General features: G+C 42.4%; 2 protein-coding genes across 2 annotated transcripts in view; one reads left to right on the top strand and one right to left on the bottom strand.

The window, feature by feature from the left end:
* Positions 1-19,928, top strand: part of cacna2d4a (calcium channel, voltage-dependent, alpha 2/delta subunit 4a) — an 82,436-nt gene that overhangs the window by 25,876 nt on the left and 36,632 nt on the right. The window lies entirely within an intron of this gene.
* Positions 561-18,237, bottom strand: lrtm2a (leucine-rich repeats and transmembrane domains 2a). The gene is made up of 6 exons (XM_041963603.1): positions 18,159-18,237; positions 4,539-4,765; positions 3,615-3,740; positions 2,935-3,023; positions 2,367-2,524; positions 561-1,093 (listed from the first exon to the last, which is right to left on the bottom strand). The coding sequence occupies exons 1-6, from the start codon at positions 18,235-18,237 to the stop codon at positions 561-563; spliced, it is 1,212 nt and encodes a 403-aa protein (XP_041819537.1).

The following is a 19,928-nucleotide window of genomic DNA, read 5'->3' as shown; positions in this document are numbered from 1 at the left end:
AAATTGTTCTCATTATTGTGAATATTGGTCCAATCGACACCATACATACTGTAAATCCCTGAAAATTCAATCCAGTTTTAGAAATACTGACTGATTGCACAACATGAGTGTCTTGTAACAGCTTAAATGATATGTTTCATACTAGAGCGTGTACCAAATCATTTTTTCTCTCAGCCAATATAATGGTAAAGTCAGCAGCAGCCAAGAGCAGCAGTAGGTGGTTGGTAGGCGAGTTGGAGGGATGATTGGTAACAAAAACTGCAGTGAGAATGCCTCCAAATGGAGGAGAACAGAAATCAGGGAACTGATAAGGTGTGTGTATGTGTGTGTTAGAGAGTGGGACATAGCGGGAGAATGTTAAAAATAGAAAGTGGACCAAGAAAGGAAGACAAAAAAGTCGGAGAAAGGTTTCAGTTTGAGAGTCAGAGGAAGAGATACCATAACTGTCAGTGTGCATAAAACAAGCTCTTCCATCTCTCTCCCCATCGAGCCCTTTTAATTTTCGCCCCTTCCAACCTTCACCCTTTGACATGCCAACCCTCCCCCGTCCCGTCACTCCTCTAGGCCACAGAGGAGATCTGTTTCTCCTCCCTATCCTCCCCGTCTGCCTCTCCGTCTCCCATCAGTGGCTGCCTCTTCTTCAGCTCTCTCTGATACTTGGCCATCAGCGAGGCGTAGATGCAGCCGTAAGCCGCAGCTGCAACCATCATGATGCAAACGATGCCGCACACCACGCCAGCAATCACCACTGTGCCGATGGCGCGGCGCACACTCACGGGTCGGTAGCGAGCGCGGACACAATCTGACGAGGCCTCTCCGCCCCCACCTCCTCCTCCACCTCCCGTGTTTGAAGAGGAGTCATCCCCAGCGTTGCTGCTGTCAGAAATTGGTGTTTCCCCACTGGGACTAAGAGCGTTCCTGCTGCAGGGAGGAACGCCTCCTTGTCCGGAACGAGAGCCCTCACCTCCTCCTCCTCCTCCGTTCTCATCTTCAAGTTGGAGGCAGTAGTTGAACATTTCCACTGGAACTCCACGGATGTCTCGCCCACGCAGATCCTTCGGTAGCGTGCACTCCACCGCGTCCACCTTCCCCCCTGACGGAGAGAGACAGAGTTGCAGAGACAGGAGGACAGGGAGAGGTCATTTATAAAACGCCTTATGCCTGTAAAGCACTACCAATTAACTGAGAGAGAGGAAAAGACAGAGAGGGGGGTGGTTGAACCAACACTAGGATGAGTCATACATCACTTAACACACACAGAGTTTGCTGTGCCCTCTACAATAAGTTGGAGATAGCCTCAACTAAGCCCTTTTATAATTTATGAGATGACATGCCTAGCTTCAGCAGAGCGCTAGTGTATATGCGGAAGAGGGAAATATCTAAGTCACTAATTCCCACAGGTGGCAGGAGGGTGGGCACTCTACTTTGTTGTCGTCACATGCTGCGTTTGTCTCCACTCATAGTATTTTTCTCGAGGTCATGTGTAAGAGAGCCATTGATCTGCGTCCTCAGATACGTAAAGCAACAGAAACAATGAGATAAAAGAGGCGGATAATAGAAAGACAGAATGAGGAAAGTGGTATTTAGCCCCCAGATGCTTTTATCTCAGCGTGTGACAAAAGAATCCCCTCTGCAAACAGAGCTCCCTCTCCAAATATCTCCAAATACCCCAGCTGTGTGCGCTTGAACTAGTTCGCCGGAGATGGAAGTCAACACAGGCTGCTGTCACCAAGCATTTCACACTTGTTCAGTGCTTTGTCTTACTTTCTATAACACATATCGTGCATCATCTGCCCTTTTAAAAGCTACTGTCATGCTTTCATGTTCAACTACGAAATGTCTCCTTGTAATTTTCTCTGCTGCTCCGACGATTATTAAATTATCACGTCCGCTGCGTGTCGGCCCCCGTCTGAAGTGTACCAAACTGAGCTGGAGAGTCGAGCCCGGCTAAGCAGAAGAGAGCAGAATGAAGCAAAGGGGAGAACAGAGCAGAAAAGAGAGGAGATGCTTCATTAGCGGGGCAGCTGAGGCCTGGGGCGCTGAGGTGAATGTAGATTTTTACACATGAAGAGAGAGCAGAGAGCAGCTGTGGTTATCTGATGTATTAACAGCCTGCAGAGACACGTGGATAGCACACACAGTGCACACAATGAGCGTGGTAATGTGCATTCACACACAGATGCAGTTACATTATGAGAGGCACTGGCATGCACAAATAGAAACACACACCTCGCTATCTCTACAGTGAACACACATTCTCTAGTTTCTGCCAACTACTTCCCGACTCTTTCGCCCTCTTGTCCTGTCCCCTAAATGAAATCAAACGCACCCTTTCAGAGCTCCTCCAACATAAATCAAACATCTACCTCTGTACAGCAGCCACTCCATCCAGTGTTTGAAATCGCGGAGGTTGCAGTCACACTCCCAGGGGTTTTGTCCCAGTTCCAGGTGTTGTAGGTTGGCAAGCGGCTCAAATGCTGCCCTCTCCAAACCATGAAGCCTGTTACCCGCTAGAGACAGCCACCTATGAAATAGTTAGAATAAAAGTAATTTATTATTTTTATAAAAGTTATTTCTTCTCTGTTAGACTTTGCAGTAATTCAATCTTATTGGTTGTCGAATTTGCTGTTATTTTTTTTTATAAAATTTAGTTGTCGAAGTTAAGTTTTCCAGGCAAATTGTGATTAAAAACGCGTAAAAGTATGATTTAAATGCATGAAAAGGTTTGTTTGAAGTATTGCAAAACAATGGAAAACAGGTACTTGAACATCAATTTCATAATTTTATATGTAATTTTGCACAATCTTGCACTAGTGTTACTCTGTAAGAGCATGTCAGCATGCCAGTGAACAGTGTGTGTGTGTGTGTGTGTGTGTGTGTGTGTGTGTGTGTGTGTGTGTGTGTGTGTGTGTGTGTGTGTGTGTTGAAGTCTACCTGAGGCTCTGCAGCTCGTCCAGCAGCCCCAGAGGAACAGAGGACAGACCGTTCAGGGACAGATCCAAACTCTGAAGACCTCCCAAACCCTGTAAAAACATGAGAAATAGTAGTAGAAATACTAATCTTTGCTCACACTACGGCACTGGACAATGCATGTTTCCCAAGAGTCATATTAGTATTATTGGCATCTTTCACTGCTGCCAAGAGGCACAGCTAGCATCACTTGATGGGCTAATCTTGTTTAATTTAGGGTCCCAAATGAAGTCTTGACACAAGCTGATCCTGCAGACTGCGCTGGTTCAGACAAAAGTGGATGAAAGTGTTGAGCAAATGGTTTATTACTAATTTACCACCTGGATGGGAGCCCAGTCATGTACTATATATCCTCGCAGGTTGGCTCTACTCCTACACAGAGCCTGTAGAGCCTCACCCAGGAGTTGAAACAGCATATCAGCAGTGGAATCAGCATTTTGGTGGGCTGATCTGATGGTGTATCTCACACAGAACATGACAGACAAACAAGTGTGTTACATTCATTCTGAGAGGGTTTGTTTATGTATTACTGTATTAAATTATGGTGTCCTGTATGATTCTTAGCTGCAATAAGGCCTTTTCTTGTTGGTGCTCTGTACTGTAGACTGTACTGAGGATAGTGATGTATTATCTGCAGTGCCTACCTGGAAAAGTTCTCTGTCCATTACTGTTAGTGAGTTGTTGTGCAGAGTCAGTCTTGTCAGGTTGGACATGTCTCTAAATAATCCAGCCGGTAAATTATCCAGGTAGTTATTCGAGAGGTCCAGCTCCTGAAATACACACAGAAAAAAAACACTTTCACTTACAAACACGTTTGTATTTTAGACACTTAGCTGACACTCTTATTGGTGGAACGTGAAATGAAAAAATTCAGAAACCATTTCCGAGAGACTTTGTGCATAAGGCCTTGAGGGATCTGTACAAATAGATTAACAACTACAAAACTTTTAATGCACATTTTGTACCTTGCACCTTCTATTCAGAGTAACGCACATTAAGTGCATTGGTAGGATAAGTGTGGAAATCTAAATAGATAACCAATCTAACAAGCAGTCAGAATGGAGGACAGTAAAGTGTCTTTCAGTTCAGATAAACAGGGAGTTCCCTTTTGGGATATACTGTATCTATCTATTTATCTATCTCTCTATCTCTCTATCGCTATCTCTATCTATCTATATATATCTATATCTATATATATCTATATATTGGCTGATGTACTAAATAACAAATATAAGTGAAGATTGAATGTAAACAGCAGAGGTTGGAACTAATGAGGTTGTTTTTACCCAGCCTTTTTGGCGATGGTGCTAACTATCCATCAATTTTCGCTTTTATATTTTAAATACCAACTTGGCTGTGCTTTGCACACTGTATGCTGGTGGTGAATATCCCTGCAAGACCTGAAAATGTCAACTTTTCTTAACTTTCCAGAGTGAGAGCAGAGGTTGTCTGCAGTTGGCTCAGTATGAGACTCAACATACACTATCACTTTTCAATTATCCTGAGGGAAATTCAGTGTGTGAGGACAACAGCGTAGCACATACAACAGTAAACAAAGGGCTGCAGACCTCCAGAGAGGAGAGGTTAGCGAAGGCAGAGGCTCCCAGCGAGGCAAGCTTGTTGTTGGCTAGCAGGAGGGAGCGACTCCCCGGAGGCAGGAGGTGAAGGGGAGGCAGGGATGAGAGACCCCGGCCCCCGCAGTCCACCAGGCCATCTGAGTAGCAGAGACAGGGAGAAGGGCAGGAGGAGGCTGGTGGCAGCAGCGCTGCCAGGAGGCAGAGGACACAGAGGAAGACTTAAGGAGGAGAAAGAGGAGGAGGAGAGAGAGAAGCACGATTATTTAATTTTTCCAGTGAATTATCTTTCCAGTGTAGAAACCAATCAGGAGGATGAGTACAGAAGGGCTGCGGAAAAAGTGGGAGAAATAAATGGAAGCATAAAGAGGAATTAATTGAAACATCGAGTTGTTTTAAGTGGAAATTATGATCAGGAATTAAGCCGAAGAATCGGTTTGCCATTTGTGCTGTTAGACACACAGTCAGCGTAGCTTTCTTTGAAAATGCCTGTCAATCAATCAGTCATCCATCATCAATTTATTGCCGTACATTTTGTCAGATGTATGTTAGAAGAAGGAAAAAAGACAGTAAAGACAGTAAAGAAAGCAGAGCCAGAACCATCCTTGTCACAGACACTTTTACAGTTTACAGAGGAAGCAGCAGCTCAGGACTAATGAAATACCTTGCTATGCCAGCTATGCTATTTAAATGCTCCAATTACACAGGAAATTTCCATTTCCACCATGCTGTGCCAAGGAATGGTGGTTTCCCTGGATGGTTAAACTTTGAGAAACTGTACAGAGATCTGTTTCTCAAAGTTTGTGTGATCAAAAATCGATAATTTTGTCTTTGCTTACACATCCAGGAAAAGATGTCTCCTATAAGCCATTTGGATAAAAAATTTTGTAAAACTCAATTGAGTGGCCATCTGGTCCGGGGTCCTTGCCACTTCGCATTGCTGTGATTGATTTGATGACTTCCTCCAGTGTAAGGGGCTCATCCAAATCTTTCCTCTTATCCGAAGCAATTGAAGGAGCATCTAAGTTATCAAAAAAAATCAAGCATATCTGAGTCATCTTCTGCAAATTCTGATTTATACAAGTTTGAATAAAATGGTTTAAAAGTAATATTTATTTCAACAGGGTCAGCTGAATTTGTGGTATTAGCTGAGCAGCAGCTCTACATTTCAAAAACGGCTTTAGAAAAATCCTTTCTTAAGCCAAATTCTGCCCGAGAGATCACCGCAGAACCAAAACATGGCCATACTAATTATAATAACTGTTCCTCTGTGAATGTGTGTGTATGAGTTTGTGTCTAGCATACTGTGGTTATCATTTCAGTCTATTCTGATTCTGCAGTCACAACAAAAAGCTTTTTTTGTGTGTGTTGTGTTTGTGAGTGTGTCTGGCTGTGTCTTTTTCTTTGTCTCCGTGTGTGTTTGTGTGCATCTCGCATCAGTCTAAGCGATGCTCATGAGGGAAATCCCCTCTGTTTTATTTTGTTTTCAACTCATTGTTTTCCTGCAGAGTACGGTCTTTTCATCATTCCCACTCACTATCTATGTTTCTTTGTGTTTTGCTCTTTCATTCTGTTTCAAGTTTTGGTGGCCGTCTGTGTTTTCCTGTGTTTCAAGATAACATTTTTTCTTTATTTTTCATTTTTCGCTCCTTTTTGGCTTTTTTTTTTTGCATCTGCCGTTTCAGGCCTTTTCATTCATTCCTCATTTATATTTGTTTCTCTGCCCGTCTGTCTTTGCATCTGTCTGTCTCTCTTTCCACTCTGTAATTCCCTCTCTCCCACTTGAGTCTCTTTATCTTTCTCATTCTCTTTCAGTTGGGGTCTCTCAGCACTGCTCTGTATTCCCTCAGTGTCTTGTTACAGTGGCTGACTTTGTTTCCATCCAATGGCTTATCAGCCCGACTTTATTAGTGTGTATGTGTGTGTGGGGGGGGGGGGGGGGGGGGGGGGGGGGCATACGCCTGTGCATCTATGCGTGCATGTGCTAAGTACCAACAAAGCGTGATATTAAGAAAACTACTCTGTCTAAACTCCAGACACAGACACAGCACTTTTTACTTCCTGACAAGGCTCTTTGCTTCACCAGCAGATTTCATCACTTGCATCATCTGCATATTATTAGCATCTATTTCTATTTCTCAGCGTGCCATTGCCTTTTGTCACACCATGTCTCACCCGCTCCCTGTTGTTGTATTTTCTCACTCAGTTAGTCCATCTGTTTTTCTCTAAATTTGCTTTCTTTCTCATTTCCTCTCACGCACATTCAAGGCTTAATTCCCTCTCACCACACATTTTATTCGTCTGGCTCCGGGTGTGATGAAACTCTGTGAAACAGCCCTTTACTGCCCGGTCCACATTATGATATGTTTCATAAAACAGAACGACATGATGAATATCAGAAGAAATGAGTGATTGCGTAATGAAAGTCAACTCATTCTTTTAAAGCAACTTAACTTTCCTCAGGGCCTTTATATCTCAGCACTGATAAAATATGAAGTTTGAAATGGCGCAGTGAGAAAGAGAGTTGAGAGGATGCTTTATCCTGTATATCCCATCAAAATCCTTTTTTATTCCCCTTAAACTGGTCATAAATAGACTTCGAGTGAGAACAGACTGTAGGAAATTGTGGCTTCACCTCTGGGTAGACAGTGAACTTCAGTCTAATTTGTGATAAATGATGAATGGAAAGAAGGGCTAAATGATATGAGAAAAATACGTAGACCACAGTATTTGTGGTCTTTAACACATTTCAGGCATTAGTATGAAAAGCACAGGTGTTACTATTAACATTAACGATGGCCCTGCTCCATTCACGTGTCCCAGCGAGCCGTGACAGCCAGCATGCACAACCCCAGGACCCTGTAACCGAAGCAGCTAAATGGAATTCAGTTATAAATGATGTACACCTGTACTTTTCCCTGCAATAACACAACAAAAAGTCTTCCATGAAAAGGCCTGTCAGATAAAATTATGCAGTTCATGTTCTCCAAAAGTTCTTTTTTCTTTTAAAACCAACTTCTTTATACCTCTTAGTAAACCTGCCTAGTTTTCTATAGAAAGAGATTTGACTAGTTTAGCTCACATTTAATGAAATATTACATTAATGGTACGTAATTCATATTAATTAGCTACAGCTGTGCAAACAACAGATTTCATTAAAGATGACAAAAGTGATGAATTATTTCTCACCTCTTTAATATCGTCAAAACATTGTGAAAGGAATAGTTTGACAAATTAATGTTAAGAGATGAATTTGATTACATTTTTTCAATTATCCTTCTTACTTGAAATTTGGAAGCTATGGGTAGTGGAAATTTTCTGGGAAAGTGCATAGCACTTTGTTGAAACCCCTGGAAACTCACTCATTGTATAGCTGTGAGAGTACACAATGATGACAGCCAATAATAACATCTTTTCTCAGGCATGTTTTACCAGCCAGACAGAAAATGACCTTCCTCAAGCAGGACTCTATTTTGCATTCTGAACCAAAAACGTTCAGAAAGTGAGGACAGTGGCCTTGAGAGAAAGATCAGTGTGTGAACTGTCCTGTTCCTGTAGCCGTCATCCTCTCTGCTCCATCCTACATTATAATCCTAATCTCTGGGAAAATGAACTCCACTTCATAAATAGAAGAAAGGAGAGATTTTGAAGTATCCTGAAGCATCCTGCGCAGCCTTACTTTGAAGTGGAAATGCTTCAGAGGGACAGTCCTTTACTGAAGCAGCTCAGTAGGAATCTAGAAGGATTTTGCTTCACAGTGGATGTGAATTTCCCATTACAGGTTTGAAAAGGTAGAGCAGTGCAGGAGATTTGTGAGGACAATGTAGCTCAGAGGTAGAAGCACTGTTACACAACTGAGAGACAGTGAAAGAGAGCTGTGGGGAGAGAAATTGCGTATTTTGCGGCTACTCCCTCACATCATATCAGATTTCACATTGCGGTCATCTTTGTGCACCATTCATCACTCTCAGCCTGTGATATGGGCTTTATGTTGCAAAAGTATTCTTCTGCTTCACCACAACCTCTTTCCTCTCTTCTTCTTCTCTTACTGTACGCTATAACTCCCCCTCACCCCCTCCCTCAGTGCAGAAGCCTATCTTCTAACATTTATGAGTGGTTTTAGCCGCTCTCGTGGAGGAGGTGGTTGTTGTTTTGGCTTATTTTAGCTGCTCCAAATCCTCTCTGCTGTAGCGCTCCACGCAGCCAAAGCAGAAGGGAAATATTCAGCCACAGACAGAGGAAGAAAGGGAGGTTCAGTCCAAATAAGTTTTAAGTGGTTCTGTGCAGTTTAATTCAGTCCAAACAGACTTCAGACTGAATCTTTTATAAGAATCCCCAAACACATGCCGTAAAAGTGCTGACATTTTTGGCAAATGTAGGCTGGCGATGCTCTCAGCGATGGGAAACAAACTAAGACAAGGCATTAAAATGCAACAAGATGTTCCTGTTTGATTGAAGCAAGACTTCCGAGGCAACTCTGAGAGCAGCACTGCCCATAAGACTCCCAACACCCCACGCCGTTGTAAGAAGTGACACTTTTTCAAAAATGTTCAGTCCTAGCAGTCCAAGACTGAGCAAGATTAACAAGCAGCAGGTTTGGAAATATTTAACAAATTGAATTCTTGCTGTCTTTGTTTCATTTTTCAAGCTACTTTGTGACTTTTAAATTTGACATTAACCAAGTTAATGATGATTAGAGCTATTATTTAAAATTCCTTTCTGTCGTTGCCTGAGTGGAGGATCGTTCTAAGCCTTCTTTATTCAACCATGCTAGCTGGCACACCCATCTGCAGTCTGTGCACGTGAGTGTTTGAAGTTGAGAAAGGGTGCAAAGACACATTAATCATAGGTAATCTTTGTCTTGGAATAATTAACTGTCAGTGTGTGTTTGCATGCTCGTTTGTATGTGTATGTGCGTATGTGTTGCACTACTTTCTGAATGATTAATTTCACTATCTGTACAAACTTGCAGGATTATGGTGTTATGCAGAAACTGACCCACGCATACACATTCATCTTTTTTTTTTTTTTTTTACTACTGTAAATGTGTCATTCTTTCCGTTTCAGACCCCATAGGCACAAAACCTAAACTGAATTAAACTGACATTGGTAAACGTGGCTTTTCATCTGGTAAACGTGGTAATGTTTGACAGCGTCTCTAGGCAACATTGCTTGACACCTCTGGGGCCTCAGCTGTCTGTAAGTTTATATCCAGGGGCCCCTGGGTGACACTGGACCCAGCTATGATGTCATCAGCACAGGCACTCCTTTTACTAGGCTCCGCTGCATGTTACCAGGGGCCAAGCTGTTTTCCATGCAATCGACAGACTTGCTGCGATCTTGTTACTAGAACGACCAGCTGTCCTCTATGCAGCACACTCACCCGCCTGTGTTTCTTAACTCTTTAATGTTTCACATGGTCCTCTCCGCAGGAGTCTGACCCAAATCTATCCTGCCGCTGCAAGAGCACAGTTAAGATTTGACTCCTGCGACTCCCAACAGCAGATACATGACCTGACAACATTATAGCATGCCTTCAGCTCTGTACATGTAGATGACAACCCCCTATATGTTCCTTATGGGAATTGTTGCCAAGCGTAAAGAACATACAGTCAACAGTAGTGCTCAAATAATCGATTAATCAAACAAACATTTGCTGGTTTCAGCTTTTCAAAATTGCTTTTCTCTGTTGTAAGATGAATGTCTTGGGTTATTTAACTATGCTGGGACAAAACAAGCAATCTGAAGACGTCATCGTGGGCATTAAAAAGAAAATTATGATGAGTCACTATATTTCTTACTGTTATTTTTAATTAACTTTATTTTAGGGGTAGCATAATTCAAAATGTGAATACAATAAAGCGTGATTCAAAAAAAGGCCAATGTGCATCAACTATGTGCCTTTAGAGTCTTGATGGATCTGTGATAATGCTTTCACCTGTTTGAGTAACAGAGACAGCTGCGAGAAGAGCCTTAAAAATTATAATTTGCCGTTCACAATTTGTCCCATCTATATTATCTCAACACACTGTGCGGCCTGTCCTTCTACAGCGACAGTGTCTGTGTAATTTGTCAGAGCCTGTTACAGTACATGTCTGATCTCCACTGTAACCTGAGACCTCATTTAGCCAGCAGATGGAAAATAGCCAGCCAGTGTGTGCGTGTGTGCTTGCCTTGGATGTTTGTGTGTGTTTGGATCTCTGTATACACTATACCCCCTCACTATATGCACAGCTTTCTGGTCTCAGGCTCAGTGCTGAGTATAAGAGGAATAAAAGAATACACAACACACATACACATATAATATCAAGGTCTCAGCAGTACCACCACATTATTTCAACATTGACAAGGTAATGCTGTGTTACCGTAGCAACCAAGTGCTGTAGACGACGTTCAAAAGAAGAGGCATACGGAGAGAAGTTTGTGGACCACATCAAGACCCTTCATTTAACCCACATTATCTCTTTTCGCTCACTCACACAACCCTTCTGCCTGACTCAAAGGCACAGCCGTGTGTAATCGCTTACTCACACACAGGAAGTCATGGTCTCACACACAACGCGCTGACAAACACATACAGCAGTTGAGGATAAGCAAGAACAGGGTGGAGGGGTTTGGGCTGTGCTCCTGCTGACAATGGGATGAGGACAGGAGGGATTGTAGTCCAAAATCTTGTTTTTTACACTTTGTTGGCCCCTGTGGGGTCACTTCCACTATTTTCCCACTCTCAACCTCCATTTGTCTCCCACCTACTCTCTCTTTATCTCACCTCTTCGTTTTCTCCTGTGATGAATTCTACATTGGTAAGACAGAATCATTATTTCGACTTGGAGGGGTGAGTGGGTAATATGTAGGGTGATCTGCCTCTCTAATCCATGCTATCTGTATCAATTCGTAGTCACACATGCATGCACACATACACACACAAAAGTGTGGCCCGTGGGGAAAGTATGACATTGTTTTTGTGATAGTGGCTATTAATTAGCATGAGTGACACAAAAGAGATAAAGGGATAGGAGCAAAGAGGCAAGAAGTGATGGGAAACAAGAAGTAAAGCAGAATTTGAGGCCAGTTCAGGCTTTCCTGGTTTAACAGCTGCACATTTCACTGCAACACCATCTCTTTGATGGATGCAGTATTGCTTTCTATTGACCACTCAATTGGGCCTCATCCAAGGCTGAATACATTCAGAATTTGGAGAGAAAATGAAGGACGCTTGGCTTTTGATGTCACATCCGCATCAGTGTGACTAGAATGGAATAGATTCTGCCTTGGATGGTTGACAGGTTGAAATGTAAGCCCACTCATTCCTCAGAAGGGACGGATAGACAGATGGTATTGATCCAGGGCGCACCCAAAGACACATACACACAATATATGAGAGACAGTTTTTCATGCTGTGTGTGCTTTTGATGTACTGTGAGACACATTTTTTATAGATAGATGGAGGTGAAGTTGTGCCTCTAATCCTAATATTAAACTTGCTTGTACAGTGCTTGAGATCTCTTATCTTTCTAATTGGATGCCCTTTTCAGAGGCTTGTGGAGTGTTCACTAAGACAAATTGAGCACATCTCAAATGCGTATGTTATCCAGGACCATTATGAGCAAATTTCTATTAAAACTTGGTGGGTAAAGCACTGTTTTTCTCAGGAATGGGCCTTGTTATAATCATCGTAGCTTATCAGCCTCATGCTGGAGCCATACTGGACTTGCTTTAAGTTTAATACTGTATCAGTGATGTTCGGCAAGTGCTGAACTGGACTGGTGCTGTTTGTGGTGCAGAGGATTATCCAGATTTATCTCTGCCAATGTCCTTTGAAAGTGGGCCAGTATCATGTATTTGTGTGTTTCATTTGGCACATTCCTGCTGTACCTGCACCAAGCAAAACTGCGGTCAAAGGAAAAGGGAAAACAAACCGAGTGAACTGTGCTCGCAGGCATGTGCATGTAGGTTTCTGCATGCATCTTGGACAGCTGGAGCTAGTTCAAGGTCACCTCAGCATTAGAAATCTTCTAATTCCTACATGACGCTGTAGCTAAGCTGACATAAAGTCACCACGACAACAAACAGTACTTTAATTCCTAGATCCACATATATTACAAGCCACCAAGGAGGTCAGAGGTTAAAGCCACAGCTCCCACACAGAAGAGACTATTTCTGTGTTCCTATAAAGATCAATGCTATAAACCATTCTAAGAGAGGAAAACACTTTAATTCAAAATGTTCAGTTGTCCCTCAGTAGAAATACTTTGTTTAAAAATTTGTGTCTCAAAGTCTCTTTGTGGAATTAAATTGTGTGTCTGTTTACCCACCTCTCTAACTATCAATTACATTAAAATAGGTATTGATTGCATGCTTGGATTTGCCAGATGCTTTGGATAGCTTGCCACCGGGCTGTCATTCCTGTATTTATTTAACTCCAAGTGTCATATAACACTACATGAAGGGATCAGGCTTGAGTCCAGACCTAATGCTACAGACACACACACACACACACACTCACACGCTGTGTCACACTGCTGTGGCTTCATACCAAACCCAACCTCCCAGCAGGGTTGAAAAGTGCCACCAGCTACTAACCACCCAGTGATGAATTTGGTGTGTTGGTACATTCTCACAGCTGACCAATGTCTTTAAATGGTTAAAGTCAAACTAGCGTGTTAAACGGGGAGTGTATTCAATCGATTTAACAACCAGATAGCTGCTGTAGGCGGGCAAAAAGCTAGTTTCAACTGTGTTAGCCAGTTTAGCTTCACTGTGGCTCTGGCCCAACCCTTATGCTACTCCCTTAGTCACTGTTTTGTATTACAGCTGTACTCCAAGCATAATGCTACAACCTAAGTCACTGTGCTATGGCTCCGTTCCAAGCCAAATGTTTTAACCTCAGTCAGTGTATTGGATCTCCATTTAAAGCCAAATCCTCCCTCCTTTCGCCCTCTCTCTCTCTCTGTCTCTTTCTCTGTCACTGTTTTGATTAAAAGCTATGTGGCCAGCTAATCTGCTGGCTTTGTTTGGGACTGCAACAAGGTGCATAAACACGTACACACAGAGTACGATCAGTTAAGCTCGAGTGTGTGTTTATGTGTGTGTGAATAGCAATGAATCCATGCCTGCTTGTGTGCAAATGTGTGTGTGTGTGTTGTGTCAGATGAGACAGTCTGCTGGGATCGTGGAGGCCCGGAGGCACCATATGGTCTCTGTGTCGCTCATAGACCTCTCTGTTCTCCTCTCTCGCCTCTCATCCTTCATCCTGTCTTTCCCTCACTGTCTTTTCTCCTTCACTACGCCTCTTTGATCTCGCATCTCTCTTCCTCCTCCTCTCTGCCCCCCCACTATTTCCATCTTTTTTCCTCGCTTCCTCTGTGTCACTCGTCCCGTCAATCACATTTTATAATCTCCTCCTCTAGTTTGCACTCTTTTGAAACTTTTATTACCTGTCTCGTATGGGGCTAGAACAACACCTGTAAGTTTTGGCATCAAAAATTAAATTTGTCATTGAAAATGAAAACATTGTCATTGAAATACATGTACTGGAAAAAGACGTATTTGCACTAAAATTGCAATTTTTTTCAGTGTAACTGGTTTTCACTTTCAACTTTTTGGTTTGAGGGGAGTGGCAAAAAACGCGATTTACATATCTGGATACTAGTGAGAAAATGTTACACCTCTGGAGCCGAGGTCCACTCTGAAAACCTCTCACATGACCACACACCGAGCATACAGCACTGACTTCCACAAGTTCACCTTTTTTAGCACTGAACTAGGCTGAGTTAAAGTTAGCTTTAATCTGATGTTATGCTGTCCTGGCAGAGGCTGCTGGAGGAAGCACCATAGGTGATGATCGCTAATGTCAGCTATCAGAGCCAATATTAGCTAATGTCACTTTGGGAGTTCCAGGTGACCTTGTGAAAGCCATAGCTGTGGGTGTGTGGCATTGTTTTTTTTTTTTTTTTGGGGGGGGGGGGGGTTGGTAAAAATGTGGGAAATTATTTCTGTCTTTGGTCATCCTAGCACCTGTATTGTACTGTCCATGGATGGACACACGTCAATAAGTCTGTTTCTCACTGCCGTTGTGGCTGGAGCCACTGTCACTGAGCGTCAGAATGGGTTTTGTTTATCCCCCAGCAGGGCACTTGTCTTTTTTCTGATTTAATCACATCAGGAACACCGTCTATTGAACACACATTTTATAATCTCCTCCTCTAGTTTGCACTCTTTTTAAACTTTTATTATTATTACCTGTCTCGTATGGGGCTAGAACAACACCTGTAAGTTTTGGCATCAAAAATTAAATTTGTCATTGAAAATGAAAACATTGTCATTGAAATACATGTACGGGAAAAAGCCGTATGTGCACTACAATTGCAATTTTTTTCAGTGTAACTGGTTTTCACTTTCAACTTTTGGTTTGAGGGGATCGGCAAAGAGAACGCGATTTACATATCTGGATACTAGTGAGAAAATGTTACACTTCTGGAGCCGAGGTCCAGTCTGAAGCCTCTCACATGACCACACACCGAGCATACAGCACTGACTTCCACAAGTTCACCTGAAGCTATGTATGTGAAGTCTGTCTCACTGTGATGTTATTTTTTTAGCACTGAACTAGGCTGAGTTAAAGTTAGCTTTAATCTGATGTTATGCTGTCCTGGCAGAGGCTGCTGGAGGAAGCACCATCCCTAGCTAATGATAGCTAATCTTAGCTATCAGAGCCAATATTAGCTAATGTCAGTTTGGGAGTTCCAGGTGACCTTGTGAAAGCCATAGCTGTGGGTGTGTGGCATTGGTTTTTTTTATTTGTTTGTTTTTTTTTGGTAAAAATGTGGGAAATTATTTCTGTCTTTCGTCATCCTAGCACCCGTATTGTACTGTCCATGGATGGACACACGTCAATAAGTCTGTTTCTCACTGCCGTTGTGGCTGGAGCCACTGTCACTGAGCGTCACAATGGGTCTTCAGAAACCTATGGAGACGTCACAGGGAGAACATCCATGTTTTATACAGTCTATGGGTTTTGTTTATCCCCCAGCAGGGCACTTGTCTTTTTACTGATTTAATCACATCAGGAACACCATCTATTGAACCAGTTACCTTCTAGAAAAACCTGCACAGAATCTGGACCAAAATCAATTTATTAAGAACTTGCAAACACGAGATTTTCACAACCTGGAAAGCCAAATACTGTTAGTATTAATGGCTTAAAATTGATCGAAAGCGCTTGTAAACCATTGATAATACGTATAAACCCTTGTATACAAGGTGACTCATGGTCCAGATTTTTTAACATCAGTATTTCTATTCCGTGCCTCTCTCTTTGTTTTTGGAATTTGCATTGATGATGAAAACCTGTGTTAAAATGTGAAACTCTCCTGAGGACATGGGCATTTTTTCCTGATTATAAAAACATCTTCCAATTCTAAAACCACTTGACTAATTTAGGTGTTTTTAGGGGCAAAGAAATTATGCAATAAGCTGCGATGGAAATGCCTTTATTGATCATTTGGCACAAAAAAAAAACTTTCAGCCACAACGGTTTTAAATTGGCTCCACAACCTTTCAGAAATGCCACATCACTTTCTGTCTCATGTAGGTTACAGCGTTTCATCACAGTTGAATGGTCATTAGTTGAAAATATGGCCAACACTCTCTGACACTGAAGAATAATAACACTTCTTCAAAGACTCTCTATTTTTCTTGTTGATCTATTTTCTGTCACTCAGTGCACTTGTGCTTTAACCCTGCTGAAAGCACTTCTTTGAATTTTGCAACAGTTCAAACGTTTGTATAGATAGGTATTGGATGGAAATGCATTTTTTTGTGTCCTCTCTGTCTCTCAAATTCCATTTCTAAATGAACTTCATCAGCATTAGAAGAAAACACGTCCTTGATTATTTGAACTCTTGTCATTCTCTGGCAGTAGTAATCTGACGTATTTGCTAGCTGTGATCTGATGGGCCTACCCCCTTTCTACTTCTATTACATGCATCTTTCAGTGACTCGGTATGTGTTTGTGTGTGTGTATGACAGTGTGTGAGGATCATGAAGAGCAATAGCAGAGATCAGAGAGCTTCCAAACTTTGCAAGAAAAATATGTAAAAATGGTGAAAAAAACAAATTAGAGAGGTAAAGAAAACACCTGTTGTAAAAATGCTTGGCAATATTGATAATGCACATTTTGTGTCAGCAATGAATACTGAATTGAACAGAGAGACAAACTGTTTTGGCAATATTGTGTTAAATTCTTGCCAAGAATGTAATTGCATGGAAGAGACACTGAGACTGAAGGAGAACACTTTTGATGACTGACGGAGAATATTTTTGATTCATATTCCTAAAAGGCTGTAGCAATACTCTTAATGCAATATTTATGACGATAGAGCTTAATGAAATACACTGAGAGGGAGAAACTGAGACGGATAATGCAGTTAAATTGAACTGAATAGAATGCAGAGATGGCTGGAAGGATGAAGAAAAGGTAGAGGACAGGTGAAGAGACAAAGGAAGAGGTATGGGGTGGTGAGATGGAGATGGAGGGAGGCTGAGCGGCCCAGAGGGAGATATATCTATCGACTCAGAGGTGCTGTGTGGGTGTGTGGAGGTTCTGACAGATAGTGTTGCCCTGTTATTTAGTGTCCCCGGTGTTTCACAGCAGTTTGTGGGGGCGTTTTTGCCAGACACCTCTGGAACAATGCAACCTCTCCAACAGGAAGGCAAAGATCCCCATTTTTATGGTCTTTTTTTTGCAAAGCCATTTAGTTCCTGCAGAAATAGCTGCATGTGTTGATGCTTGCACGCTCGTGTCGTATTAGATGCATAACAAAAGAGAGAAAGAACGTGGAAGAGAGCTTTCATGTTTGCCTATTAGCTGAAGAAGTGTCTGGAATCTGTCGGAGAGCAGGATCCATCCACTCCATTGTCTAAGCCACAACACACACACACGTACACACGTACACTGCTGCCGAATCTGTTGCTATGCCACCCGACTTCTGATGGATTTTTGTTTTGACTGAGTGTACCCGCGGTAGAAGATGGAGAAAGAGAGAGGGATTATGGAGTAAGACAGACAGGGAAACAGGGTGGAGCAAAGCGGAAAGAAAATGAGAGAAAGAGGGAAGTAGAGACAGATGAAAATAAGGAAGAAAGGGGAAGTGAGTTACGTGAGTAACGGTATGAAGAACGAGAAGAGGAGAATGGGGGGAGAAAAAGAAAGGACAGGAGATGGGAGAGGGAAGAATGAAAAGAAACTGATAGAAAGGGAAGGCAAACAAACAACCTGCAGCTCTCCCCCCATTATTCCTTCCCCAGACTTTTGTTTCTACAGACTGCTGGCTGTATTAATACATACAGTAATGTGGTATTTCACTGGAGGACTTGGCACATGGCCACTGGATGCTCAATGCCCTTATCCTTTGTGTGTGTGTGTGTGTGTGTGTGTGTGTGTGTGTGTGTGTGTTTGTGTCTGGGCATGCTAGCATTAGCAGCTGTCAAAACAGACAGTGTTACAATAGATGGGAATAAGATAGAGCAGAGTTGAGCAGGAACAGAGGCCTATTTTTCTCCTCCTCTCGACTCTCATCTTTTTCCATCTGCTCTTCGCTTTTGTCGACTCACCAGGTCTGGCCAGGTGGCGGGTGGTCAAGCTGGGCGGGGGCAGGTCGATGCCCCCAGGGGGGTGGATGTGGGGGGGCATGACACAGAGCTCTGCAACCTTCCTCTGTTGGAGGGGAGGGAATATGGGGTCGTCAAGCCGCCATGCTCACAGCCTCCACTAGGGCGGCAACTGTGAAAAGCTCCACCAAAACACCTGGAGAGGGAGTTAAAAGATGAGTGAGACACACAGGTAGATAGAAACATATATAATAAGCACAGATGAAATAGAGCAATTTTCTTCTATTTGCACTCTCAGATATTTAAAATCCAAATTCTGAGGCAGTATCACATCAATTTGTTACTGCACAGAGCTTCACAAACTAATGTGCACATACACACACCCATATATGCCAGCAGCAGTGAAGGCTAAAGCAGCGGGGCGCTCTGTGTGTGTGTGCATGCCCATGTTGTGAGACTTTTTTTTGCATACATTAAAGTGTCTTTGTATGCGTGTGTCTGCGCCCATGTTCCCTTGTGTGTGTATGTGTGCGTGTATGCATGCGCAAGCATCAAAAACTGCCCCCTGGTATTTCATAGGCATAAATAATAGATGTGTGTGTCTGTGGCAGTTTACACAATCATTTTGCCTTTCCCACAGACAGACCCCCTACTGCTACTGTCTGGCACAGAGACTGACAAGGAGTGAGAGACAAAGTGAGAATGACACAGGAAGAGAGAGAGGAGGAGAAAAGGTAGTGAGAGGAAAAAGGCATTAACTGGGAAATACAGACATCTGGAGGGAACAAAAATAGAAGAGAGAGTGAAATGAATTAATGGGAAGAATAATGACAAGAGATACTGTGTCTGTTTGTGTGTGTGAGTGTGTGACGCTGCCAAACTACCCATGAGCAAGGTAACAAAGGGGTGGAGGTGCTGCAGACACTCATTGAAATCTTCACTGAATAAATAAAGGTAACACAGCTATAGTCGACCTAAACTGAGTGCAGTGCCTGCCGAGTAAACAGTGACAAAAACGTCACTTTGAGATTACATGAAGCACCTGAAATTTCTAGGTTTTTAGAGATTATGGTGTCAAATCTTTTGCGTACATAATGTCAGCTCAGAAGTCTCTGAGGTTCATTCATGTGGTCCACCTCATCAAATCAACAAGCCTTTCCAGCGAAGGAAATCAATTGTACAATGACTCTTGGCTTGCAAGCAAACCTGCAGAAAACCTCTTTGCCTTTGACTCATCTAAAATGTCAGTTTTGGCAAATTGTGGTGCAAAAGAAAACAATGTGTTGCCGTTGTTACCTAATTTATTTAGTTATGGCATTGTTTTTTCTCTTGTTAGCTGTTGTCATTTTGTTTTCTGTATATGTTGGTCAGTAAATGGCAAATTATGGAGAACGCAGACATAAGACCACTTTTCTCTTCATTAAAAAAAAAGTTGAAAAAGGAATGACCCATTCCAATTACAGTAGTGTAATGAAACATATCCCACATGCTTTGAAAAAGATGAGTCTTCTTGTCACTGTTGAGTCATTACAGTGAAAATAGGTTTTTACGAGTAGAAAATTACCATGGGAGAAAGCTCTTTGGAAACTCAACACAACATGACTGATGCACGCTGTTGACTCGCACCCACCCCCTGGGCCAATCAGTGTAATTTTGAAAATGCTGGAGTGCTGCTGTGAGATGCGTCTTTTCCCAAAGTGTCATCGAAACCCAATCAGCAGTGTGTGAAATATCGCACTAATCAGATTATGCTGTTGTTCAATGGTTAGCTGT

The sequence above is a fragment of the Chelmon rostratus genome, chromosome 22, assembly GCF_017976325.1.
Source record: "Chelmon rostratus isolate fCheRos1 chromosome 22, fCheRos1.pri, whole genome shotgun sequence".
In the NCBI taxonomy this organism is placed as follows: Eukaryota; Metazoa; Chordata; class Actinopteri; order Chaetodontiformes; family Chaetodontidae; genus Chelmon; species Chelmon rostratus.
This window is presented reverse-complemented; position numbering and strand designations above follow the sequence as displayed.